This window comes from Platalea leucorodia (assembly GCF_965183815.1).
Source record: "Platalea leucorodia genome assembly, chromosome: 24".
Taxonomy (NCBI): Eukaryota; Metazoa; Chordata; class Aves; order Pelecaniformes; family Threskiornithidae; genus Platalea; species Platalea leucorodia.
The window spans coordinates 1,637,250-1,660,948 of NC_138846.1; the positions used below are offsets into that span (position 1 = coordinate 1,637,250).

Below are 23,699 nucleotides of genomic sequence, written 5' to 3' on the forward strand. Positions count from 1 at the left end.
GGGGCGGGTGCCTGTCAGCTGTGGGAGGGCAAGTGCTGGTCCTGAGGTGCCCAGGCGAGGCGAGGGTGGGCAGTGTTGGGAGAGGGAGGAGGCAGGCAGCAGGCAGGGGAGAGAGAGCCTTTTGGTGGGGCTTGCGGGAGCTGGGGAAAGGGCAGAGAGCAGGACAGGCGCTGGCAGGGCTCCTCTGCCTGGCCTTCTCAGCCCGGGAACAGCGCCAGCGCTGCCAGGTGCCTCAGCTCCGCAGAAGCACGGCAGCATCTCCGGGCATCCGCGCAGAGGAGGCTGGAGGAGAGGCAGTGTTAAAGCCCCCGCCTGGGAAACGGCCGTCTCTTGCCCCAGAGCAGCTTGTCAGGAGAGGCCCCGGGGGTGCTGGGGGACAGCAAGGGGAGCATGAGCCGGCAAGGTGCCTTGGGGGCAAGGCGGGCAGCGGTGTCCTGGGCTGCATGCGGAGGAGTGTGGCCGGCAGGGGGAGGGAGGGGATCCTTGCCCTCCCCTGGGCCCTGGCAAGGCAAGCCCTGCGGTGCTGTGCCCAGGGCTGGGCTGCCCAGCACAGGAGAGACGTGGGGCTACTGGCGAGAGCCCGGCAAAGGGCTGCCCGCAGACGCTGAAGGGACAGGGAGCATGTGTCCTCTGGGCAGAGCCCGAGAGAGGCGGGCCTGTTCCTCCTGGGGCAGAGGAGGCTCAGGGGGGGATCTCGTCAATGCGCACACATGCCTGAAGGGAAGGCGTCAAGGAGATGGAGCCAGGCTCTCTTCAGAGGTGTGCAGTGCCAGGAGGAGAGGCAACGGGCCCCAGCTGGAAGACAGGAGGCTCCGCCTCAACATGCCAAAGCACTTTTTCAGTGTGAGGGTGACTGAGCACTGGCACAGGTTGCCCTGGGAGGTTGTGCAGTCTCCTTCCTTGGAGACGTGCAAAAGCCGTCTGGACGCGGGGCTGGGCAGGCGGCTCTGGGGGAGCCTGCTTGAGGCGGCAGCATGACGAGATGCCCTCCAAAGGCTCCTGCCCCAAGACTCAGGCTGCAATTTCTGTGATTTTGGGTCTGCAGCAGAGAGCCGAGGAGCACCGAGTGTGTTGGTGCGTGCCGGGGGCGAGAACTGGAAGGGGAGAGGGAAGGGGAAGGGGAAGAAGAAGAGGAAAGGGCAGGGGAAGGGGAAGAAGAAAAGGAAAGGAAAGGGGAAGGGGAAGGGGAATGGGAAGAGGAAGGAGGAGAAGGAGAGGATAGAAAAGGAGAAGGGGAAGGGGGAGAAGAAGAGGAAAGGGGAGAGAAAAGTGGCTTTCCTGTGTCTCGCAGGGCCTTTAGCAGAGCCGTGGAGGCGCGAGAGTGGCTGGAGCGGTGGCAGCCATTGCCCCTGGCTGCCTCCAAGGCCAGGGAGCAGAGCTGCTCATGGCCAGGCTTGGCTGGAGGTCTGCAGACGCCCCCGGGCTGCAAGTCCTGCAGGCAGGGGAGCCCCCCGCGTTGAGGCAGGGCCCTTGGAGCTCAGCTGCAGGAGCACGCGTGGCGAGAGCTGCCAGGGCTGTGGGGTCTCCGCAAAGGCGCGTCAGCCTGGCTCTGCTGGGGCTGAGAGAGTGTCCTGGCCCAGCTGGCGGGGGCCACGTGCAGGGCGAGGGAGCCCTGCAGCCCACGCTGGGCCTCGCAAGGAAAAATGGAGAGGCAGGTGTTGGATGGACGATTGTTTTATTGCAGTGCAGGAAAGCACCCGCTGGAGAAAGACACAGGAGGCAGAAAGAGGCAGGCTGTGCACCCGGGCTTCAAGAGAGACGTTCCTTCAGGCTTCTGCCAGGCGGTGGTCGTTGCAGAGACAAGCAAGTGGCCTGTGGGCCGAGGGCAGTCTCGCGCACGTGGGCAGAGGCAGCAGGGAGGAGGAGGAGAGGCGGCGTGGGGAGAGGGGAAGGAGAGGAGAAAGGAGAGGAGGCGTAAGGCTGAGGTGGCGCAGGGACTCTGGGGCTTTTGGGTCTAGCAGGGCCCGCAGGTGTCCCACAGCTTCTTGCTGTAGCGGGGCAAGGCGCAAGGGCTGCAGGCAGGGGAAGCGTAGGGTCTGCCAAAGGTGCAGAGGCCCCCCGAGCCCAGCGTGGCCCCGGCGCCGTAGAGGCCCCCCAGCCCCAGGGAGCCCCCGAAGGCGGGGGCTCCGGAGGAGCCCACCACGGCTTGCTGGGGGAAGGAGCTGAGGATGGGGCCGGGGAAGGTGACGACGACGGGGGGCGGCTGGATGAAGGCCGTGGAGTCGGGGCACTGGCGGGCGCACAGCTCGTTGCAGCTCTCAGCGATGGGCTGGGGGACAGCCACGCTGGTTTTCGGTGGGCACAGGTCGTAGCAAGACATCTTGGTGCGAGAGAGCGGAGCCTGAAACACAAGGCCCCAAGGCCAGGTGTCACGAGCCAGGAGGAGATCCCCCGAGCGAGCAGTGCCCTCTTCCCACAGCTGCCCTGCAGCTGCAGGGGCCAGAGCCACCGCCTTGCCCGCGCTGCCCACCGCTTGCCCTTTGCCCAGCCAGCCCCGCTCCGCGCCCTGCTCTCTGCACCCCTCGCCTTGCCCTCTCTCCGCACACAGAGGGCACACAAGCCCTCCCTCCGCGAGAGCCTGTGCAGGGCCTGGCTCTGCACGTCCCGGCCACGGGGCTCCTTCCTCCTCCCGCCGTGGCTCAGCCTGCCCTGGCCGTCCAAGCCTGCTGCCAGGAGAGCTCTCCTGGCCAGGGAGGCTCCACGCCGAGCCCTGCCACAGGAGGCACAGGCCCACAGGCACCCACCTACCCTTTTCCTGAGCAGAGCGAGGCAGGAGCGGCGGATGCCGGCGCTTGCCGAGGGCAGCGCTTTTATGCCTGGCCAGCGAGCGCGGGGAGGAGCTGGCCACGCTGGGGGCACGTGGCCCGTGGCGGCCGAGCCCCTGCCTCCTCCCTGCGTGGCACGGGGCTGTTTTGCTGACGCCGTTTCCTCACCAGCCCCAACCCGCTCTATCGGCCCCTGCAATTACCCCGCTCGGACGCTCGCCAGCTGCCACCTAATGGGCCAAATTAGGCCCACTGTCTTTTCATTATCTCCGTGTGTGTAAGAGGGCACGCAGCGTGACAAAGGCTGACTGCAAGCGCCCTGCGTGCCATAGCTCTTCCCCAAGGGCTTGGTCTCGGGGCGGCCCCACGCCTTCTCTGCAGAGCCACAGGGAAGAGCGGGCTCCCATCCCTGGGCAAGAAGGCGGCCTGGCAAAGGCCTCCCGCACGCCAGGGACTGCGTGACGTGCGCCGTGTGGCTGTTATCTACAGAGGGGCGAGGTTACGAAATGCCAAATCAAGGGCACTCCTCTCGGGCACTGCCTGCTCAGCACGATGCATCACTCGCCAGCCCAAGGGAGCCGGCCCCCGGGCGCCTGCAGGCGTTGGCCATCGACCTCTGCAAGTCTGGGGGAGAAAGAGCCCTCGTGCTCTTCCCCGAGGGGCCCGGTGCAAGGAGCACAGAGATGGCTTCCCAGGGCAGGGTACAAGGCAGGCAGCGAGGAGCTGCAGAAGCAGGCACCTCTCCTGCCGTGCGCAGCCCCCGTCAGGGAGATGCCTGCTGCCACTTAGGCCACGAAGCAGAAAGGGGAGGAAAGCCTCGGAAGCGGCATGTGCTGGTGTGGCGTGGGGATGCTGAGTCAGGGAGGGGCAGGAGCCGGACAGCCCTGTTGTCATCGGCAGGAGGGAGTGCCACCTCTGCAGATTGGCCCAGGTGGTGCTGAGCAATGGCGGGGCCAGTATAAAAGCTCGGCCTCTGCCAGGCTCTCCCATCCACTGCTCTGGTCGCCTTCTCCTCGGGGAACAGGGTAAGTCTGCGAGCGCTTCTCCTCCTTGCCCCTTGCCCCTTGCCCCTTGCTCCGGCCGTGGCCCCTGCGTCTCGGGCGCTCCCCTAAGCTGCTCTCTTGCAATCTCGGCCCTCTTGCAGAGCACCGTCCGATCCCGCGCAAAGATGTCTTGCTACGACCTGTGCCCACCGAAAACCAGCGTGGCTGTCCCCCAGCCCATCGCTGAGAGCTGCAACGAGCTGTGCGCCCGCCAGTGCCCCGACTCCACGGCCTTCATCCAGCCGCCCCCCGTCGTCGTCACCTTCCCCGGCCCCATCCTCAGCTCCTTCCCCCAGCAAGCCGTGGTGGGCTCCTCCGGAGCCCCCGCCTTCGGGGGCTCCCTGGGGCTGGGGGGCCTCTACGGCGCCGGGGCCACGCTGGGCTCGGGGGGCCTCTGCACCTTTGGCAGACCCTACGCTTCCCCTGCCTGCAGCCCTTGCGCCTTGCCCCGCTACAGCAAGAAGCTGTGGGACACCTGCGGGCCCTGCTAGACTCAGCCCAGCCCCTGCCACTGCCCCCAGCCCAAGCGCCAATGCCACCACCCCCCAGGCAGGCCTGAGCTGGAGGGCACGAGGCACTGAGGAGTGCTGAGCAGCCCCAGCCCCAGCCAACGCCTGGGCAGCTGGCGCTGTCCAACACGCTCGGCGCTTCCCGGCCCTCTTCTCCTGCCCTCTGCTCTCCTCCCCTCCCCTCTCTTGCCAGCTGTCGGAGGGGGCAGGCGGCGGAGCCGAATGGCTCTGCGAGCCTGCAGGGCCAAGGCCTTGGCATCTGCAATGCCACCACAGCAGGGGGGCATCGGGAGCGAGAAGCAATGCTCTGGAGAAGTTCCCGCTGCCTCCTCCAACACGGGGCAAGCAGGCTCTCGGGGTCTTGCCCAGCATCTCTCTGACAGCCTCTCCTGCCCCTCTGGGCACAATAAAGGTTTCCTGCATGCAAGTCGTGTCTCCCTCCCTCCTTGTCGCAAGTCGGGAAGGCCCCTGGGGGCGGGTGCCTGTCAGCTGTGGGAGGGCAAGTGCTGGTCCTGAGGTGCCCAGGTGAGGCGAGGGTGGGCAGTGTTGGGAGAGGGAGGAGGCAGGCAGCAGGCAGGGGAGAGAGAGCCTTTTGGTGGGGCTTGCGGGAGCTGGGGAAAGGGCAGAGAGCAGGACAGGCGCTGGCAGGGCTCCTCTGCCTGGCCTTCTCAGCCCGGGAACAGCGCCAGCGCTGCCAGGTGCCTCAGCTCCGCAGAAGCACGGCAGCATCTCCGGGCATCCGCGCAGAGGAGGCTGGAGGAGAGGCAGTGTTAAAGCCCCCGCCTGGGAAACGGCCGTCTCTTGCCCCAGAGCAGCTTGTCAGGAGAGGCCCCGGGGGTGCTGGGGGACAGCAAGGGGAGCATGAGCCGGCAAGGTGCCTTGGGGGCAAGGCGGGCAGCGGTGTCCTGGGCTGCATGCGGAGGAGTGTGGCCGGCAGGGGGAGGGAGGGGATCCTTGCCCTCCCCTGGGCCCTGGCAAGGCAAGCCCTGCGGTGCTGTGCCCAGGGCTGGGCTGCCCAGCACAGGAGAGACGTGGGGCTACTGGCGAGAGCCCGGCAAAAGGCTGCCCGCAGATGCTGAAGGGACAGGGAGCATGTGTCCTCTGGGCAGAGCCCGAGAGAGGCGGGCCTGTTCCTCCTGGTGCAGAGGAGGCTCGGGGGGGGATCTCGTCAATGCGCACACATGCCTGAAGGGAAGGCGTCAAGGAGATGGAGCCAGGCTCTCTTCAGAGGTGTGCAGTGCCAGGAGGAGAGGCAACGGGCCCCAGCTGGAAGACAGGAGGCTCCGCCTCAACATGCCAAAGCACTTTTTCAGTGTGAGGGTGACTGAGCACTGGCACAGGTTGCCCTGGGAGGTTGTGCAGTCTCCTTCCTTGGAGACGTGCAAAAGCCGTCTGGACGCGGGGCTGGGCAGGCGGCTCTGGGGGAGCCTGCTTGAGGCGGCAGCATGACGAGATGCCCTCCAAAGGCTCCTGCCCCAAGACTCAGGCTGCAATTTCTGTGATTTTGGGTCTGCAGCAGAGAGCCGAGGAGCACCGAGTGTGTTGGTGCGTGCCGGGGGCGAGAACTGGAAGGGGAGAGGGAAGGGGAAGGGGAAGAAGAAGAGGAAAGGGCAGGGGAAGGGGAAGAAGGAAAGGAAAGGAAAGGGGAAGGGGAAGGGGAACGGGAAGAGGAAGGAGGAGAAGGCAAGGATAGAGAACTGGAAGGGGAAGGGGGAGAAGAAGAGGAAAGGGGAGAGAAAAGTGGCTTTCCTGTCTCTCGCAGGGCCTTTAGCAGAGCCGTGGAGGCACGAGAGTGGCTGGAGCGGTGGCAGCCATTGCCCCTGGCTGCCTCCAAGGCCAGGGAGCAGAGCTGCTCATGGCCAGGCTTGGCTGGAGGTCTGCAGACGCCCCCGGGCTGCATGGCCTGCAGGCAGGGGAGCCCCCCGCGTTGAGGCAGGGCCCTTGGAGCTCAGCTGCAGGAGCACGCGTGGCGAGAGCTGCCAGGGCTGTGGGGTCTCCGCAAAGGCGCGTCAGCCTGGCTCTGCTGGGGCTGAGAGAGTGTCCTGGCCCAGCTGGCGGGGGCCACGTGCAGGGCGAGGGAGCCCTGCAGCCCACGCTGGGCCTCGCAAGGAAAAATGGAGAGGCAGGTGTTGGATGGACGATTGTTTTATTGCAGTGCAGGAAAGCACCCGCTGGAGAAAGACACAGGAGGCAGAAAGAGGCAGGCTGTGCACCCGGGCTTCAAGAGAGGCGTTGCTTCAGGCTTCTGCCAGGCGGTGGTCGTTGCAGAGACAAGCAAGTGGCCTGTGGGCCGAGGGCAGTCTCGCACACGTGGGCAGAGGCAGCAGGGAGGAGGAGGAGGAGGAGAGGCGGCGTGTGGGAGAGGGGAAGGAGAGGAGAAAGGAGAGGAGGCATAAGGCTGAGGTGGCGCAGGGACTCTGGGGCTTTTGGGTCTAGCAGGGCCCGCAGGTGTCCCACAGCTTCTTGCTGTAGCGGGGCAAGGCGCAAGGGCTGCAGGCAGGGGAAGCGTAGGGTCTGCCAAAGGTGCAGAGGCCCCCCGAGCCCAGCGTGGCCCCGGCGCCGTAGAGGCCCCCCAGCCCCAGGGAGCCCCCGAAGGCGGGGGCTCCGGAGGAGCCCACCACGGCTTGCTGGGGGAAGGAGCTGAGGATGGGGCCGGGGAAGGTGACGACGACGGGGGGCGGCTGGATGAAGGCCGTGGAGTCGGGGCACTGGCGGGCGCACAGCTCGTTGCAGCTCTCAGCGATGGGCTGGGGGACAGCCACGCTGGTTTTCGGTGGGCACAGGTCGTAGCAAGACATCTTGGTGCGAGAGAGCGGAGCCTGAAACACAAGGCCCCAAGGCCAGGTGTCACGAGCCAGGAGGAGATCCCCCGAGCGAGCAGTGCCCTCTTCCCACAGCTGCCCTGCAGCTGCAGGGGCCAGAGCCACCGCCTTGCCCGCGCTGCCCACCGCTTGCCCTTTGCCCAGCCAGCCCCGCTCCGCGCCCTGCTCTCTGCACCCCTCGCCTTGCCCTCTCTCCGCACACAGAGGGCACACAAGCCCTCCCTCCGCGAGAGCCTGTGCAGGGCCTGGCTCTGCACGTCCCGGCCACGGGGCTCCTTCCTCCTCCCGCCGTGGCTCAGCCTGCCCTGGCCATCCAAGCCTGCTGCCAGGAGAGCTCTCCTGGCCAGGGAGGCTCCACGCCGAGCCCTGCCACAGGAGGCACAGGCCCACAGGCACCCACCTACCCTTTTCCTGAGCAGAGCGAGGCAGGAGCGGCGGATGCCGGCGCTTGCCGAGGGCAGCGCTTTTATGCCTGGCCAGCGAGCGCGGGGAGGAGCTGGCCACGCTGGGGGCACGTGGCCCGTGGCGGCCGAGCCCCTGCCTCCTCCCTGCGTGGCACGGGGCTGTTTTGCTGACGCCGTTTCCTCACCAGCCCCAACCCGCTCTATCAGCCCCTGCAATTACCCCGCTCGGACGCTCGCCAGCTGCCACCTAATGGGCCAAATTAGGCCCACTGTCTTTTCATTATCTCCGTGTGTGTAAGAGGGCACGCAGCGTGACAAAGGCTGACTGCAAGCGCCCTGCGTGCCATAGCTCTTCCCCAAGGGCTTGGTCTCGGGGCGGCCCCACGCCTTCTCTGCAGAGCCACAGGGAAGAGCGGGCTCCCATCCCTGGGCAAGAAGGCGGCCTGGCAAAGGCCTCCCGCACGCCAGGGACCACGTGACGTGCGCCGTGTGGCTGTTATCTACAGAGGGGCGAGGTTACGAAATGCCAAATCAAGGGCACTCCTCTCGGGCACTGCCTGCTCAGCACGATGCATCACTCGCCAGCCCAAGGGAGCCGGCCCCCGGGCGCCTGCAGGCGTTGGCCATCGACCTCTGCAAGTCTGGGGGAGAAAGAGCCCTCGTGCTCTTCCCCGAGGGGCCCGGTGCAAGGAGCACAGAGATGGCTTCCCAGGGCAGGGTACAAGGCAGGCAGCGAGGAGCTGCAGAAGCAGGCACCTCTCCTGCCGTGCGCAGCCCCCGTCAGGGAGATGCCTGCTGCCACTTAGGCCACGAAGCAGAAAGGGGAGGAAAGCCTCGGAAGCGGCATGTGCTGGTGTGGCGTGGGGATGCTGAGTCAGGGAGGGGCAGGAGCCGGACAGCCCTGTTGTCGTCGGCAGGAGGGAGTGCCGCCTCTGCAGATTGGCCCAGGTGGTGCTGAGCAATGGCGGGGCCAGTATAAAAGCTCGGCCTCTGCCAGGCTCTCCCATCCACTGCTCTGGTCGCCTTCTCCTCGGGGAACAGGGTAAGTCTGAGAGCGCTTCTCCTCCTTGCCCCTTGCCCCTTGCCCCTTGCTCCGGCCGTGGCCCCTGCGTCTCGGGCGCTCCCCTAAGCTGCTCTCTTGCAATCTCGGCCCTCTTGCAGAGCACCGTCCGATCCCGCGCAAAGATGTCTTGCTACGACCTGTGCCCACCGAAAACCAGCGTGGCTGTCCCCCAGCCCATCGCTGAGAGCTGCAACGAGCTGTGCGCCCGCCAGTGCCCCGACTCCACGGCCTTCATCCAGCCGCCCCCCGTCGTCGTCACCTTCCCCGGCCCCATCCTCAGCTCCTTCCCCCAGCAAGCCGTGGTGGGCTCCTCCGGAGCCCCCGCCTTCGGGGGCTCCCTGGGGCTGGGGGGCCTCTACGGCGCCGGGGCCACGCTGGGCTCGGGGGGCCTCTGCACCTTTGGCAGACCCTACGCTTCCCCTGCCTGCAGCCCTTGCGCCTTGCCCCGCTACAGCAAGAAGCTGTGGGACACCTGCGGGCCCTGCTAGACTCAGCCCAGCCCCTGCCACTGCCCCCAGCCCAAGCGCCAATGCCACCACCCCCCAGGCAGGCCTGAGCTGGAGGGCACGAGGCACTGAGGAGTGCTGAGCAGCCCCAGCCCCAGCCAACGCCTGGGCAGCTGGCGCTGTCCAACACGCTCGGCGCTTCCCGGCCCTCTTCTCCTGCCCTCTGCTCTCCTCCCCTCCCCTCTCTTGCCAGCTGTCGGAGGGGGCAGGCGGCGGAGCCGAAAGGCTCTGCGAGCCTGCAGGGCCAAGGCCTTGGCATCTGCAATGCCACCACAGCAGGGGGGCATCGGGAGCGAGAAGCAATGCTCTGGAGAAGATCCCGCTGCCTCCTCCAACACGGGGCAAGCAGGCTCTCGGGGTCTTGCCCAGCATCTCTCTGACAGCCTCTCCTGCCCCTCTGGGCACAATAAAGGTTTCCTGCATGCAAGTCGTGTCTCCCTCCCTCCTTGTCGCAAGTCGGGAAGGCCCCTGGGGGCGGGTGCCTGTCAGCTGTGGGAGGGCAAGTGCTGGTCCTGAGGTGCCCAGGCGAGGCGAGGGTGGGCAGTGTTGGGAGAGGGAGGAGGCAGGCAGCAGGCAGGGGAGAGAGAGCCTTTTGGTGGGGCTTGCGGGAGCTGGGGAAAGGGCAGAGAGCAGGACAGGCGCTGGCAGGGCTCCTCTGCCTGGCCTTCTCAGCCCAGGAACAGCGCCAGCGCTGCCAGGTGCCTCAGCTCTGCAGAAGCACGGCAGCATCTCCGGGCATCCGCGCAGAGGAGGCTGGAGGAGAGGCAGTGTTAAAGCCCCCGCCTGGGAAACGGCCGTCTCTTGCCCCAGAGCAGCTTGTCAGGAGAGGCCCCGGGGGTGCTGGGGGACAGCAAGGGGAGCATGAGCCGGCAAGGTGCCTTGGGGGCAAGGCGGGCAGCGGTGTCCTGGGCTGCATGCCGAAGAGTGTGGCCGGCAGGGGGAGGGAGGGGATCCTTGCCCTCCCCTGGGCCCTGGCAAGGCAAGCCCTGCGGTGCTGTGCCCAGGGCTGGGCTGCCCAGCACAGGAGAGACGTGGGGCTACTGGCGAGAGCCCGGCAAAGGGCTGCCCGCAGACGCTGAAGGGACAGGGAGCATGTGTCCTCTGGGCAGAGCCCGAGAGAGGCGGGCCTGTTCCTCCTGGTGCAGAGGAGGCTCAGGGGGGGATCTCGTCAATGCGCACACATGCCTGAAGGGAAGGCGTCAAGGAGATGGAGCCAGGCTCTCTTCAGAGGTGTACAGTGCCAGGAGGAGAGGCAACGGGCCCCAGCTGGAAGACAGGAGGCTCCGCCTCAACATGCCAAAGCACTTTTTCAGTGTGAGGGTGACTGAGCACTGGCACAGGTTGCCCTGGGAGGTTGTGCAGTCTCCTTCCTTGGAGACGTGCAAAAGCCGTCTGGACGCGGGGCTGGGCAGGCGGCTCTGGGGGAGCCTGCTTGAGGCGGCAGCATGACGAGATGCCCTCCAAAGGCTCCTGCCCCAAGACTCAGGCTGCAATTTCTGTGATTTTGGGTCTGCAGCAGAGAGCCGAGGAGCACCGAGTGTGTTGGTGCGTGCCAGGGGCGAGAACTGGAAGGGGAGAGGGAAGGGGAAGGGGAAGAAGAGGAAAGGGCAGGGGAAGGGGAAGAAGAAAAGGAAAGGAAAGGGGAAGGGGAAGGGGAAGGGGAAGAAGAAGAGGAAAGGGCAGGGGAAGGGGAAGAAGAAAAGGAAAGGAAAGGGGAAGAGGAAGGAGGAGAAGGAGAGGATAGAGAAGGAGAAGGGGAAGGGGGAGAAGAAGAGGAAAGGGGAGAGAAAAGTGGCTTTCCTGTCTCTCGCAGGGCCTTTAGCAGAGCCGTGGAGGCACGAGAGTGGCTGGAGCGGTGGCAGCCATTGCCCCTGGCTGCCTCCAAGGCCAGGGAGCAGAGCTGCTCATGGCCAGGCTTGGCTGGAGGTCTGCAGACGCCCCCGGGCTGCATGGCCTGCAGGCAGGGGAGCCCCCCGCGTTGAGGCAGGGCCCTTGGAGCTCAGCTGCAGGAGCACGCGTGGCGAGAGCTGCCAGGGCTGTGGGGTCTCCGCAAAGGCGCGTCAGCCTGGCTCTGCTGGGGCTGAGAGAGTGTCCTGGCCCAGCTGGCGGGGGCCACGTGCAGGGCGAGGGAGCCCTGCAGCCCACGCTGGGCCTCGCAAGGAAAAATGGAGAGGCAGGTGTTGGATGGACGATTGTTTTATTGCAGTGCAGGAAAGCACCCGCTGGAGAAAGACACAGGAGGCAGAAAGAGGCAGGCTGTGCACCCGGGCTTCAAGAGAGGCGTTCCTTCAGGCTTCTGCCAGGCGGTGGTCGTTGCAGAGACAAGCAAGTGGCCTGTGGGCCGAGGGCAGTCTCGCACACGTGGGCAGAGGCAGCAGGGAGGAGGAGGAGGAGGAGAGGCGGCGTGGGGAGAGGGGAAGGAGAGGAGAAAGGAGAGGAGGCGTAAGGCTGAGGTGGCGCAGGGACTCTGGGGCTTTTGGGTCTAGCAGGGCCCGCAGGTGTCCCACAGCTTCTTGCTGTAGCGGGGCAAGGCGCAAGGGCTGCAGGCAGGGGAAGCGTAGGGTCTGCCAAAGGTGCAGAGGCCTCCCGAGCCCAGCGTTGCCCCGGCGCCGTAGAGGCCCCCCAGCCCCAGGGAGCCCCCGAAGGCGGGGGCTCCGGAGGAGCCCACCACGGCTTGCTGGGGGAAGGAGCTGAGGATGGGGCCGGGGAAGGTGACGACGACGGGGGGCGGCTGGATGAAGGCCGTGGAGTCGGGGCACTGGCGGGCGCACAGCTCGTTGCAGCTCTCAGCGATGGGCTGGGGGACAGCCACGCTGGTTTTCGGTGGGCACAGGTCGTAGCAAGACATCTTGGTGCGAGAGAGCGGAGCCTGAAACACAAGGCCCCAAGGCCAGGTGTCACGAGCCAGGAGGAGATCCCCCGAGCGAGCAGTGCCCTCTTCCCACAGCTGCCCTGCAGCTGCAGGGGCCAGAGCCACCGCCTTGCCTGCGCTGCCCACCGCTTGCCCTTTGCCCAGCCAGCCCCGCTCCGCGCCCTGCTCTCTGCACCCCTCGCCTTGCCCTCTCTCCGCACACAGAGGGCACACAAGCCCTCCCTCCGCGAGAGCCTGTGCAGGGCCTGGCTCTGCACGTCCCGGCCACGGGGCTCCTTCCTCCTCCCGCCGTGGCTCAGCCTGCCCTGGCCGTCCAAGCCTGCTGCCAGGAGAGCTCTCCTGGCCAGGGAGGCTCCACGCCGAGCCCTGCCACAGGAGGCACAGGCCCACAGGCACCCACCTACCCTTTTCCTGAGCAGAGCGAGGCAGGAGCGGCGGATGCCGGCGCTTGCCGAGGGCAGCGCTTTTATGCCTGGCCAGCGAGCGCGGGGAGGAGCTGGCCACGCTGGGGGCACGTGGCCCGTGGCGGCCGAGCCCCTGCCTCCTCCCTGCGTGGCACGGGGCTGTTTTGCTGACGCCGTTTCCTCACCAGCCCCAACCCGCTCTATCAGCCCCTGCAATTACCCCGCTCGGACGCTCGCCAGCTGCCACCTAATGGGCCAAATTAGGCCCACTGTCTTTTCATTATCTCCGTGTGTGTAAGAGGGCACGCAGCGTGACAAAGGCTGACTGCAAGCGCCCTGCGTGCCATAGCTCTTCCCCAAGGGCTTGGTCTCGGGGCGGCCCCACGCCTTCTCTGCAGAGCCACAGGGAAGAGCGGGCTCCCATCCCTGGGCAAGAAGGCGGCCTGGCAAAGGCCTCCCGCACGCCAGGGACCGCGTGACGTGCGCCGTGTGGCTGTTATCTACAGAGGGGCGAGGTTATGAAATGCCAAATCAAGGGCACTCCTCTCGGGCACTGCCTGCTCAGCACGATGCATCACTCGCCAGCCCAAGGGAGCCGGCCCCCGGGCGCCTGCAGGCGTGGGCCATCGACCTCTGCAAGTCTGGGGGAGAAAGAGCCCTCGTGCTCTTCCCCGAGGGGCCCGGTGCAAGGAGCACAGAGATGGCTTCCCAGGGCAGGGTACAAGGCAGGCAGCGAGGAGCTGCAGAAGCAGGCACCTCTCCTGCCGTGCGCAGCCCCCGTCAGGGAGATGCCTGCTGCCACTTAGGCCACGAAGCAGAAAGGGGAGGAAAGCCTCGGAAGCGGCATGTGCTGGTGTGGCGTGGGGATGCTGAGTCAGGGAGGGGCAGGAGCCGGACAGCCCTGTTGTCGTCGGCAGGAGGGAGTGCCACCTCTGCAGATTGGCCCAGGTGGTGCTGAGCAATGGCGGGGCCAGTATAAAAGCTCGGCCTCTGCCAGGCTCTCCCATCCACTGCTCTGGTCGCCTTCTCCTCGGGGAACAGGGTAAGTCTGAGAGCGCTTCTCCTCCTTGCCCCTTGCCCCTTGCCCCTTGCTCCGGCCGTGGCCCCTGCGTCTCGGGCGCTCCCCTAAGCTGCTCTCTTGCAATCTCGGCCCTCTTGCAGAGCACCGTCCGATCCCGCGCAAAGATGTCTTGCTACGACCTGTGCCCACCGAAAACCAGCGTGGCTGTCCCCCAGCCCATCGCTGAGAGCTGCAACGAGCTGTGCGCCCGCCAGTGCCCCGACTCCACGGCCTTCATCCAGCCGCCCCCCGTCGTCGTCACCTTCCCCGGCCCCATCCTCAGCTCCTTCCCCCAGCAAGCCGTGGTGGGCTCCTCCGGAGCCCCCGCCTTCGGGGGCTCCCTGGGGCTGGGGGGCCTCTACGGCGCCGGGGCCACGCTGGGCTCGGGGGGCCTCTGCACCTTTGGCAGACCCTACGCTTCCCCTGCCTGCAGCCCTTGCGCCTTGCCCCGCTACAGCAAGAAGCTGTGGGACACCTGCGGGCCCTGCTAGACTCAGCCCAGCCCCTGCCACTGCCCCCAGCCCAAGCGCCAATGCCACCACCCCCCAGGCAGGCCTGAGCTGGAGGGCACGAGGCACTGAGGAGTGCTGAGCAGCCCCAGCCCCAGCCAACGCCTGGGCAGCTGGCGCTGTCCAACACGCTCGGCGCTTCCCGGCCCTCTTCTCCTGCCCTCTGCTCTCCTCCCCTCCCCTCTCTTGCCAGCTGTCGGAGGGGGCAGGCGGCGGAGCCGAAAGGCTCTGCGAGCCTGCAGGGCCAAGGCCTTGGCATCTGCAATGCCACCACAGCAGGGGGGCATCGGGAGCGAGAAGCAATGCTCTGGAGAAGATCCCGCTGCCTCCTCCAACACGGGGCAAGCAGGCTCTCGGGGTCTTGCCCAGCATCTCTCTGACAGCCTCTCCTGCCCCTCTGGGCACAATAAAGGTTTCCTGCATGCAAGTCGTGTCTCCCTCCCTCCTTGTCGCAAGTCGGGAAGGCCCCTGGGGGCGGGTGCCTGTCAGCTGTGGGAGGGCAAGTGCTGGTCCTGAGGTGCCCAGGCGAGGCGAGGGTGGGCAGTGTTGGGAGAGGGAGGAGGCAGGCAGCAGGCAGGGGAGAGAGAGCCTTTTGGTGGGGCTTGCGGGAGCTGGGGAAAGGGCAGAGAGCAGGACAGGCGCTGGCAGGGCTCCTCTGCCTGGCCTTCTCAGCCCAGGAACAGCGCCAGCGCTGCCAGGTGCCTCAGCTCTGCAGAAGCACGGCAGCATCTCCGGGCATCCCGCGCAGAGGAGGCTGGAGGAGAGGCAGTGTTAAAGCCCCCGCCTGGGAAACGGCCGTCTCTTGCCCCAGAGCAGCTTGTCAGGAGAGGCCCGGGGGGTGCTGGGGGACAGCAAGGGGAGCATGAGCCGGCAAGGTGCCTTGGGGGCAAGGCGGGCAGCGGTGTCCTGGGCTGCATGCCGAAGAGTGTGGCCGGCAGGGGGAGGGAGGGGATCCTTGCCCTCCCCTGGGCCCTGGCAAGGCAAGCCCTGCGGTGCTGTGCCCAGGGCTGGGCTGCCCAGCACAGGAGAGACGTGGGGCTACTGGCGAGAGCCCGGCAAAGGGCTGCCCGCAGACGCTGAAGGGACAGGGAGCATGTGTCCTCTGGGCAGAGCCCGAGAGAGGCGGGCCTGTTCCTCCTGGTGCAGAGGAGGCTCGGGGGGGGATCTCGTCAATGCGCACACATGCCTGAAGGGAAGGCGTCAAGGAGATGGAGCCAGGCTCTCTTCAGAGGTGTGCAGTGCCAGGAGGAGAGGCAACGGGCCCCAGCTGGAAGACAGGAGGCTCCGCCTCAACATGCCAAAGCACTTTTTCAGTGTGAGGGTGACTGAGCACTGGCACAGGTTGCCCTGGGAGGTTGTGCAGTCTCCTTCCTTGGAGACGTGCAAAAGCCGTCTGGACGCGGGGCTGGGCAGGCGGCTCTGGGGGAGCCTGCTTGAGGCGGCAGCATGACGAGATGCCCTCCAAAGGCTCCTGCCCCAAGACTCAGGCTGCAATTTCTGTGATTTTGGGTCTGCAGCAGAGAGCCGAGGAGCACCGAGTGTGTTGGTGCGTGCCAGGGGCGAGAACTGGAAGGGGAGAGGGAAGGGGAAGGGGAAGAAGAGGAAAGGGCAGGGGAAGGGGAAGAAGAAAAGGAAAGGAAAGGGGAAGGGGAAGGGGAAGGGGAAGAAGAAGAGGAAAGGGCAGGGGAAGGGGAAGAAGAAAAGGAAAGGAAAGGGGAAGAGGAAGGAGGAGAAGGAGAGGATAGAGAAGGAGAAGGGGAAGGGGGAGAAGAAGAGGAAAGGGGAGAGAAAAGTGGCTTTCCTGTCTCTCGCAGGGCCTTTAGCAGAGCCGTGGAGGCACGAGAGTGGCTGGAGCGGTGGCAGCCATTGCCCCTGGCTGCCTCCAAGGCCAGGGAGCAGAGCTGCTCATGGCCAGGCTTGGCTGGAGGTCTGCAGACGCCCCCGGGCTGCATGGCCTGCAGGCAGGGGAGCCCCCCGCGTTGAGGCAGGGCCCTTGGAGCTCAGCTGCAGGAGCACGCGTGGCGAGAGCTGCCAGGGCTGTGGGGTCTCCGCAAAGGCGCGTCAGCCTGGCTCTGCTGGGGCTGAGAGAGTGTCCTGGCCCAGCTGGCGGGGGCCACGTGCAGGGCGAGGGAGCCCTGCAGCCCACGCTGGGCCTCGCAAGGAAAAATGGAGAGGCAGGTGTTGGATGGACGATTGTTTTATTGCAGTGCAGGAAAGCACCCGCTGGAGAAAGACACAGGAGGCAGAAAGAGGCAGGCTGTGCACCCGGGCTTCAAGAGAGGCGTTCCTTCAGGCTTCTGCCAGGCGGTGGTCGTTGCAGAGACAAGCAAGTGGCCTGTGGGCCGAGGGCAGTCTCGCACACGTGGGCAGAGGCAGCAGGGAGGAGGAGGAGGAGGAGAGGCGGCGTGGGGAGAGGGGAAGGAGAGGAGAAAGGAGAGGAGGCGTAAGGCTGAGGTGGCGCAGGGACTCTGGGGCTTTTGGGTCTAGCAGGGCCCGCAGGTGTCCCACAGCTTCTTGCTGTAGCGGGGCAAGGCGCAAGGGCTGCAGGCAGGGGAAGCGTAGGGTCTGCCAAAGGTGCAGAGGCCTCCCGAGCCCAGCGTTGCCCCGGCGCCGTAGAGGCCCCCCAGCCCCAGGGAGCCCCCGAAGGCGGGGGCTCCGGAGGAGCCCACCACGGCTTGCTGGGGGAAGGAGCTGAGGATGGGGCCGGGGAAGGTGACGACGACGGGGGGCGGCTGGATGAAGGCCGTGGAGTCGGGGCACTGGTGGGCGCACAGCTCGTTGCAGCTCTCAGCGATGGGCTGGGGGACAGCCACGCTGGTTTTCGGTGGGCACAGGTCGTAGCAAGACATCTTGGTGCGAGAGAGCGGAGCCTGAAACACAAGGCCCCAAGGCCAGGTGTCACGAGCCAGGAGGAGATCCCCCGAGCGAGCAGTGCCCTCTTCCCACAGCTGCCCTGCAGCTGCAGGGGCCAGAGCCACCGCCTTGCCCGCGCTGCCCACCGCTTGCCCTTTGCCCAGCCAGCCCCGCTCCGCGCCCTGCTCTCTGCACCCCTCGCCTTGCCCTCTCTCCGCACACAGAGGGCACACAAGCCCTCCCTCCGCGAGAGCCTGTGCAGGGCCTGGCTCTGCACGTCCCGGCCACGGGGCTCCTTCCTCCTCCCGCCGTGGCTCAGCCTGCCCTGGCCGTCCAAGCCTGCTGCCAGGAGAGCTCTCCTGGCCAGGGAGGCTCCACGCCGAGCCCTGCCACAGGAGGCACAGGCCCACAGGCACCCACCTACCCTTTTCCTGAGCAGAGCGAGGCAGGAGCGGCGGATGCCGGCGCTTGCCGAGGGCAGCGCTTTTATGCCTGGCCAGCGAGCGCGGGGAGGAGCTGGCCACGCTGGGGGCACGTGGCCCGTGGCGGCCGAGCCCCTGCCTCCTCCCTGCGTGGCACGGGGCTGTTTTGCTGACGCCGTTTCCTCACCAGCCCCAACCCGCTCTATCAGCCCCTGCAATTACCCCGCTCGGACGCTCGCCAGCTGCCACCTAATGGGCCAAATTAGGCCCACTGTCTTTTCATTATCTCCGTGTGTGTAAGAGGGCACGCAGCGTGACAAAGGCTGACTGCAAGCGCCCTGCGTGCCATAGCTCTTCCCCAAGGGCTTGGTCTCGGGGCGGCCCCACGCCTTCTCTGCAGAGCCACAGGGAAGAGCGGGCTCCCATCCCTGGGCAAGAAGGCGGCCTGGCAAAGGCCTCCCGCACGCCAGGGACCGCGTGACGTGCGCCGTGTGGCTGTTATCTACAGAGGGGCGAGGTTATGAAATGCCAAATCAAGGGCACTCCTCTCGGGCACTGCCTGCTCAGCACGATGCATCACTCGCCAGCCCAAGGGAGCCGGCCCCCGGGCGCCTGCAGGCGTGGGCCATCGACCTCTGCAAGTCTGGGGGAGAAAGAGCCCTCGTGCTCTTCCCCGAGGGGCCCGGTGCAAGGAGCACAGAGATGGCTTCCCAGGGCAGGGTACAAGGCAGGCAGCGAGGAGCTGCAGAAGCAGGCACCTCTCCTGCCGTGCGCAGCCCCCGTCAGGGAGATGCCTGCTGCCACTTAGGCCACGAAGCAGAAAGGGGAGGAAAGCCTCGGAAGCGGCATGTGCTGGTGTGGCGTGGGGATGCTGAGTCAGGGAGGGGCAGGAGCCGGACAGCCCTGTTGTCGTCGGCAGGAGGGAGTGCCACCTCTGCAGATTGGCCCAGGTGGTGCTGAGCAATGGCGGGGCCAGTATAAAAGCTCGGCCTCTGCCAGGCTCTCCCATCCACTGCTCTGGTCGCCTTCTCCTCGGGGAACAGGGTAAGTCTGAGAGCGCTTCTCCTCCTTGCCCCTTGCCCCTTGCCCCTTGCTCCGGCCGTGGCCCCTGCGTCTCGGGCGCTCCCCTAAGCTGCTCTCTTGCAATCTCGGCCCTCTTGCAGAGCACCGTCCGATCCCGCGCAAAGATGTCTTGCTACGACCTGTGCCCACCGAAAACCAGCGTGGCTGTCCCCCAGCCCATCGCTGAGAGCTGCAACGAGCTGTGCGCCCGCCAGTGCCCCGACTCCACGGCCTTCATCCAGCCGCCCCCCGTCGTCGTCACCTTCCCCGGCCCCATCCTCAGCTCCTTCCCCCAGCAAGCCGTGGTGGGCTCCTCCGGAGCCCCCGCCTTCGGGGGCTCCCTGGGGCTGGGGGGCCTCTACGGCGCCGGGGCCACGCTGGGCTCGGGGGGCCTCTGCACCTTTGGCAGACCCTACGCTTCCCCTGCCTGCAGCCCTTGCGCCTTGCCCCGCTACAGCAAGAAGCTGTGGGACACCTGCGGGCCCTGCTAGACTCAGCCCAGCCCCTGCCACTGCCCCCAGCCCAAGCGCCAATGCCACCACCCCCCAGGCAGGCCTGAGCTGGAGGGCACGAGGCACTGAGGAGTGCTGAGCAGCCCCAGCCCCAGCCAACGCCTGGGCAGCTGGCGCTGTCCAACACGCTCGGCGCTTCCCGGCCCTCTTCTCCTGCCCTCTGCTCTCCTCCCCTCCCCTCTCTTGCCAGCTGTCGGAGGGGGCAGGCGGCGGAGCCGAAAGGCTCTGCGAGCCTGCAGGGCCAAGGCCTTGGCATCTGCAATGCCACCACAGCAGGGGGGCATCGGGAGCGAGAAGCAATGCTCTGGAGAAGATCCCGCTGCCTCCTCCAACACGGGGCAAGCAGGCTCTCGGGGTCTTGCCCAGCATCTCTCTGACAGCCTCTCCTGCCCCTCTGGGCACAATAAAGGTTTCCTGCATGCAAGTCGTGTCTCCCTCCCTCCTTGTCGCAAGTCGGGAAGGCCCCTGGGGGCGGGTGCCTGTCAGCTGTGGGAGGGCAAGTGCTGGTCCTGAGGTGCCCAGGCGAGGCGAGGGTGGGCAGTGTTGGGAGAGGGAGGAGGCAGGCAGCAGGCAGGGGAGAGAGAGCCTTTTGGTGGCGCTTGCGGGAGCTGGGGAAAGGGCAGAGAGCAGGACAGGCGCTGGCAGGGCTCCTCTGCCTGGCCTTCTCAGCCCAGGAACAGCGCCAGCGCTGCCAGGTGCCTCAGCTCTGCAGAAGCACGGCAGCATCTCCGGGCATCCGCGCAGAGGAGGCTGGAGGAGAGGCAGTGTTAAAGCCCCCGCCTGGGAAACGGCCGTCTCTTGCCCCAGAGCAGCTTGTCAGGAGAGGCCCCGGGGGTGCTGGGGGACAGCAAGGGGAGCATGAGCCGGCAAGGTGCCTTGGGGGCAAGGCGGGCAGCGGTGTCCTGGGCTGCATGCCGAAGAGTGTGGCCGGCAGGGGGAGGGAGGGGATCCTTGCCCTCCCCTGGGCCCTGGCAAGGCAAGCCCTGCGGTGCTGTGCCCAGGGCTGGGCTGCCCAGCACAGGAGAGACGTGGGGCTACTGGCGAGAGCCCGGCAAAGGGCTGCCCGCAGACGCTGAAGGGACAGGGAGCATGTGTCCTCTGGGCAGAGCCCGAGAGAGGCGGGCCTGTTCCTCCTGGTGCAGAGGAGGCTCGGGGGGGGATCTCGTCAATGCGCACACATGCCTGAAGGGAAGGCGTCAAGGAGATGGAGCCAGGCTCTCTTCAGAGGTGTGCAGTGCCAGGAGGAGAGGCAACGGGCCCCAGCTGGAAGACAGGAGGCTCCGCCTCAACATGCCAAAGCACTTTTTCAGTGTGAGGGTGACTGAGCACTGGCACAGGTTGCCCTGGGAGGTTGTGCAGTCTCCTTCCTTGGAGACGTGCAAAAGCCGTCTGGACGCGGGGCTGGGCAGGCGGCTCTGGGGGAGCCTGCTTGAGGCGGCAGCATGACGAGATGCCCTCCAAAGGCTCCTGCCCCAAGACTCAGGCTGCAATTTCTGTGATTTTGGGTCTGCAGCAGAGAGCCGAGGAGCACCGAGTGTGTTGGTGCGTGCCAGGGGCGAGAACTGGAAGGGGAGAGGGAAGGGGAAGGGGAAGAAGAGGAAAGGGCAGGGGAAGGGGAAGAAGAAAAGGAAAGGAAAGGGGAAGGGGAAGGGGAAGGGGAAGGGGAAGAAGAAGAGGAAAGGGCAGGGGAAGGGGAAGAAGAAAAGGAAAGGAAAGGGGAAGAGGAAGGAGGAGAAGGAGAGGATAGAGAAGGAGAAGGGGAAGGGGGAGAAGAAGAGGAAAGGGGAGAGAAAAGTGGCTTTCCTGTCTCTCGCAGGGCCTTTAGCAGAGCCGTGGAGGCACGAGAGTGGCTGGAGCGGTGGCAGCCATTGCCCCTGGCTGCCTCCAAGGCCAGGGAGCAGAGCTGCTCATGGCCAGGCTTGGCTGGAGGTCTGCAGACGCCCCCGGGCTGCATGGCCTGCAGGCAGGGGAGCCCCCCGCGTTGAGGCAGGGCCCTTGGAGCTCAGCTGCAGGAGCACGCGTGGCGAGAGCTGCCAGGGCTGTGGGGTCTCCGCAAAGGCGCGTCAGCCTGGCTCTGCTGGGGCTGAGAGAGTGTCCTGGCCCAGCTGGCGGGGGCCACGTGCAGGGCGAGGGAGCCCTGCAGCCCACGCTGGGCCTCGCAAGGAAAAATGGAGAGGCAGGTGTTGGATGGACGATTGTTTTATTGCAGTGCAGGAAAGCACCCGCTGGAGAAAGACACAGGAGGCAGAAAGAGGCAGGCTGTGCACCCGGGCTTCAAGAGAGGCGTTCCTTCAGGCTTCTGCCAGGCGGTGGTCGTTGCAGAGACAAGCAAGTGGCCTGTGGGCCGAGGGCAGTCTCGCACACGTGGGCAGAGGCAGCAGGGAGGAGGAGGAGGAGGAGAGGCGGCGTGGGGAGAGGGGAAGGAGAGGAGAAAGGAGAGGAGGCGTAAGGCTGAGGTGGCGCAGGGACTCTGGGGCTTTTGGGTCTAGCAGGGCCCGCAGGTGTCCCACAGCTTCTTGCTGTAGCGGGGCAAGGCGCAAGGGCTGCAGGCAGGGGAAGCGTAGGGTCTGCCAAAGGTGCAGAGGCCTCCCGAGCCCAGCGTTGCCCCGGCGCCGTAGAGGCCCCCCAGCCCCAGGGAGCCCCCGAAGGCGGGGGCTCCGGAGGAGCCCACCACGGCTTGCTGGGGGAAGGAGCTGAGGATGGGGCCGGGGAAGGTGACGACGACGGGGGGCGGCTGGATGAAGGCCGTGGAGTCGGGGCACTGGCGGGCGCACAGCTCGTTGCAGCTCTCAGCGATGGGCTGGGGGACAGCCACGCTGGTTTTCGGTGGGCACAGGTCGTAGCAAGACATCTTGGTGCGAGAGAGCGGAGCCTGAAACACAAGGCCCCAAGGCCAGGTGTCACGAGCCAGGAGGAGATCCCCCGAGCGAGCAGTGCCCTCTTCCCACAGCTGCCCTGCAGCTGCAGGGGCCAGAGCCACCGCCTTGCCCGCGCTGCCCACCGCTTGCCCTTTGCCCAGCCAGCCCCGCTCCGCGCCCTGCTCTCTGCACCCCTCGCCTTGCCCTCTCTCCGCACACAGAGGGCACACAAGCCCTCCCTCCGCGAGAGCCTGTGCAGGGCCTGGCTCTGCACGTCCCGGCCACGGGGCTCCTTCCTCCTCCCGCCGTGGCTCAGCCTGCCCTGGCCGTCCAAGCCTGCTGCCAGGAGAGCTCTCCTGGCCAGGGAGGCTCCACGCCGAGCCCTGCCACAGGAGGCACAGGCCCACAGGCACCCACCTACCCTTTTCCTGAGCAGAGCGAGGCAGGAGCGGCGGATGCCGGCGCTTGCCGAGGGCAGCGCTTTTATGCCTGGCCAGCGAGCGCGGGGAGGAGCTGGCCACGCTGGGGGCACGTGGCCCGTGGCGGCCGAGCCCCTGCCTCCTCCCTGCGTGGCACGGGGCTGTTTTGCTGACGCCGTTTCCTCACCAGCCCCAACCCGCTCTATCAGCCCCTGCAATTACCCCGCTCGGACGCTCGCCAGCTGCCACCTAATGGGCCAAATTAGGCCCACTGTCTTTTCATTATCTCCGTGTGTGTAAGAGGGCACGCAGCGTGACAAAGGCTGACTGCAAACGCCCTGCGTGCCATAGCTCTTCCCCAAGGGCTTGGTCTCGGGGCGGCCCCACGCCTTCTCTGCAGAGCCACAGGGAAGAGCGGGCTCCCATCCCTGGGCAAGAAGGCGGCCTGGCAAAGGCCTCCCGCACGCCAGGGACTGCGTGACGTGCGCCGTGTGGCTGTTATCTACAGAGGGGCGAGGTTATGAAATGCCAAATCAAGGGCACTCCTCTCGGGCACTGCCTGCTCAGCACGATGCATCACTCGCCAGCCCAAGGGAGCCGGCCCCCGGGCGCCTGCAGGCGTGGGCCATCGACCTCTGCAAGTCTGGGGGAGAAAGAGCCCTCGTGCTCTTCCCCGAGGGGCCCGGTGCAAGGAGCACAGAGATGGCTTCCCAGGGCAGGGTACAAGGCAGGCAGCGAGGAGCTGCAGAAGCAGGCACCTCTCCTGCCGTGCGCAGCCCCCGTCAGGGAGATGCCTGCTGCCACTTAGGCCACGAAGCAGAAAGGGGAGGAAAGCCTCGGAAGCGGCATGTGCTGGTGTGGCGTGGGGATGCTGAGTCAGGGAGGGGCAGGAGCCGGACAGCCCTGTTGTCGTCGGCAGGAGGGAGTGCCACCTCTGCAGATTGGCCCAGGTGGTGCTGAGCAATGGCGGGGCCAGTATAAAAGCTCGGCCTCTGCCAGGCTCTCCCATCCACTGCTCTGGTCGCCTTCTCCTCGGGGAACAGGGTAAGTCTGAGAGCGCTTCTCCTCCTTGCCCCTTGCCCCTTGCCCCTTGCTCCGGCCGTGGCCCCTGCGTCTCGGGCGCTCCCCTAAGCTGCTCTCTTGCAATCTCGGCCCTCTTGCAGAGCACCGTCCGATCCCGCGCAAAGATGTCTTGCTACGACCTGTGCCCACCGAAAACTAGCGTGGCTGTCCCCCAGCCCATCGCTGAGAGCTGCAACGAGCTGTGCGCCCGCCAGTGCCCCGACTCCACGGCCTTCATCCAGCCGCCCCCCGTCGTCGTCACCTTCCCCGGCCCCATCCTCAGCTCCTTCCCCCAGCAAGCCGTGGTGGGCTCCTCCGGAGCCCCCGCCTTCGGGGGCTCCCTGGGGCTGGGGGGCCTCTACGGCGCCGGGGCCACGCTGGGCTCGGGGGGCCTCTGCACCTTTGGCAGACCCTACGCTTCCCCTGCCTGCAGCCCTTGCGCCTTGCCCCGCTACAGCAAGAAGCTGTGGGACACCTGCGGGCCCTGCTAGACTCAGCCCAGCCCCTGCCACTGCCCCCAGCCCAAGCGCCAATGCCACCACCCCCCAGGCAGG

The 23,699-nt window shown here is 66.7% G+C and overlaps 9 protein-coding genes across 9 annotated transcripts; 5 read left to right on the top strand and 4 right to left on the bottom strand.

Annotated features, from left to right (window-relative positions):
* Positions 1–1,954: 1,954 nt before the first annotated feature.
* On the bottom strand, positions 1,955–2,320 carry LOC309600559 (feather keratin 3-like; the record flags this gene model as incomplete). Its single annotated transcript, XM_082332959.1, has 1 exon — positions 1,955–2,320. One exon carries the CDS (start codon positions 2,318–2,320, stop codon positions 1,955–1,957), a length of 366 nt encoding a protein of 121 aa, XP_082189085.1.
* Positions 2,321–3,933: 1,613 nt separating this feature from the next.
* Positions 3,934–4,299, top strand: LOC309600528 (feather keratin 3-like; the record flags this gene model as incomplete). The annotated part of the gene is made up of 1 exon (XM_082332927.1): positions 3,934–4,299. One exon carries the CDS (start codon positions 3,934–3,936, stop codon positions 4,297–4,299), a length of 366 nt encoding a protein of 121 aa, XP_082189053.1.
* Positions 4,300–6,749: 2,450 nt separating this feature from the next.
* On the bottom strand, positions 6,750–7,604 carry LOC309600556 (feather keratin 3-like; the record flags this gene model as incomplete). Its single annotated transcript, XM_082332956.1, has 2 exons — positions 7,539–7,604; positions 6,750–7,136 (listed from the first exon to the last, which is right to left on the bottom strand). Exon 2 carries the CDS (start codon positions 7,113–7,115, stop codon positions 6,750–6,752), a length of 366 nt encoding a protein of 121 aa, XP_082189082.1. The 5' UTR covers positions 7,116–7,136; positions 7,539–7,604.
* Positions 7,605–8,728: 1,124 nt separating this feature from the next.
* On the top strand, positions 8,729–9,094 carry LOC309600555 (feather keratin 3-like; the record flags this gene model as incomplete). Its single annotated transcript, XM_082332955.1, has 1 exon — positions 8,729–9,094. The coding sequence occupies one exon, from the start codon at positions 8,729–8,731 to the stop codon at positions 9,092–9,094; it is 366 nt and encodes a 121-aa protein (XP_082189081.1).
* Positions 9,095–11,594: 2,500 nt separating this feature from the next.
* LOC309600541 (feather keratin 3-like) lies at positions 11,595–12,449 on the bottom strand (the record flags this gene model as incomplete). Its single annotated transcript, XM_082332940.1, has 2 exons — positions 12,384–12,449; positions 11,595–11,981 (listed from the first exon to the last, which is right to left on the bottom strand). The coding sequence occupies exon 2, from the start codon at positions 11,958–11,960 to the stop codon at positions 11,595–11,597; it is 366 nt and encodes a 121-aa protein (XP_082189066.1). The 5' UTR covers positions 11,961–11,981; positions 12,384–12,449.
* A 1,124-nt stretch (positions 12,450–13,573) lies between these two features.
* Positions 13,574–13,939, top strand: LOC309600562 (feather keratin 3-like; the record flags this gene model as incomplete). Its single annotated transcript, XM_082332962.1, has 1 exon — positions 13,574–13,939. One exon carries the CDS (start codon positions 13,574–13,576, stop codon positions 13,937–13,939), a length of 366 nt encoding a protein of 121 aa, XP_082189088.1.
* Positions 13,940–18,419: 4,480 nt separating this feature from the next.
* LOC309600529 (feather keratin 3-like) lies at positions 18,420–18,785 on the top strand (the record flags this gene model as incomplete). The annotated part of the gene is made up of 1 exon (XM_082332928.1): positions 18,420–18,785. The coding sequence occupies one exon, from the start codon at positions 18,420–18,422 to the stop codon at positions 18,783–18,785; it is 366 nt and encodes a 121-aa protein (XP_082189054.1).
* A 2,506-nt stretch (positions 18,786–21,291) lies between these two features.
* On the bottom strand, positions 21,292–22,146 carry LOC309600564 (feather keratin 3-like; the record flags this gene model as incomplete). Its single annotated transcript, XM_082332964.1, has 2 exons — positions 22,081–22,146; positions 21,292–21,678 (listed from the first exon to the last, which is right to left on the bottom strand). The coding sequence occupies exon 2, from the start codon at positions 21,655–21,657 to the stop codon at positions 21,292–21,294; it is 366 nt and encodes a 121-aa protein (XP_082189090.1). The 5' UTR covers positions 21,658–21,678; positions 22,081–22,146.
* A 1,124-nt stretch (positions 22,147–23,270) lies between these two features.
* LOC309600537 (feather keratin 3-like) lies at positions 23,271–23,636 on the top strand (the record flags this gene model as incomplete). Its single annotated transcript, XM_082332936.1, has 1 exon — positions 23,271–23,636. One exon carries the CDS (start codon positions 23,271–23,273, stop codon positions 23,634–23,636), a length of 366 nt encoding a protein of 121 aa, XP_082189062.1.
* Between the last annotated feature and the right edge of the window lie 63 nt (positions 23,637–23,699).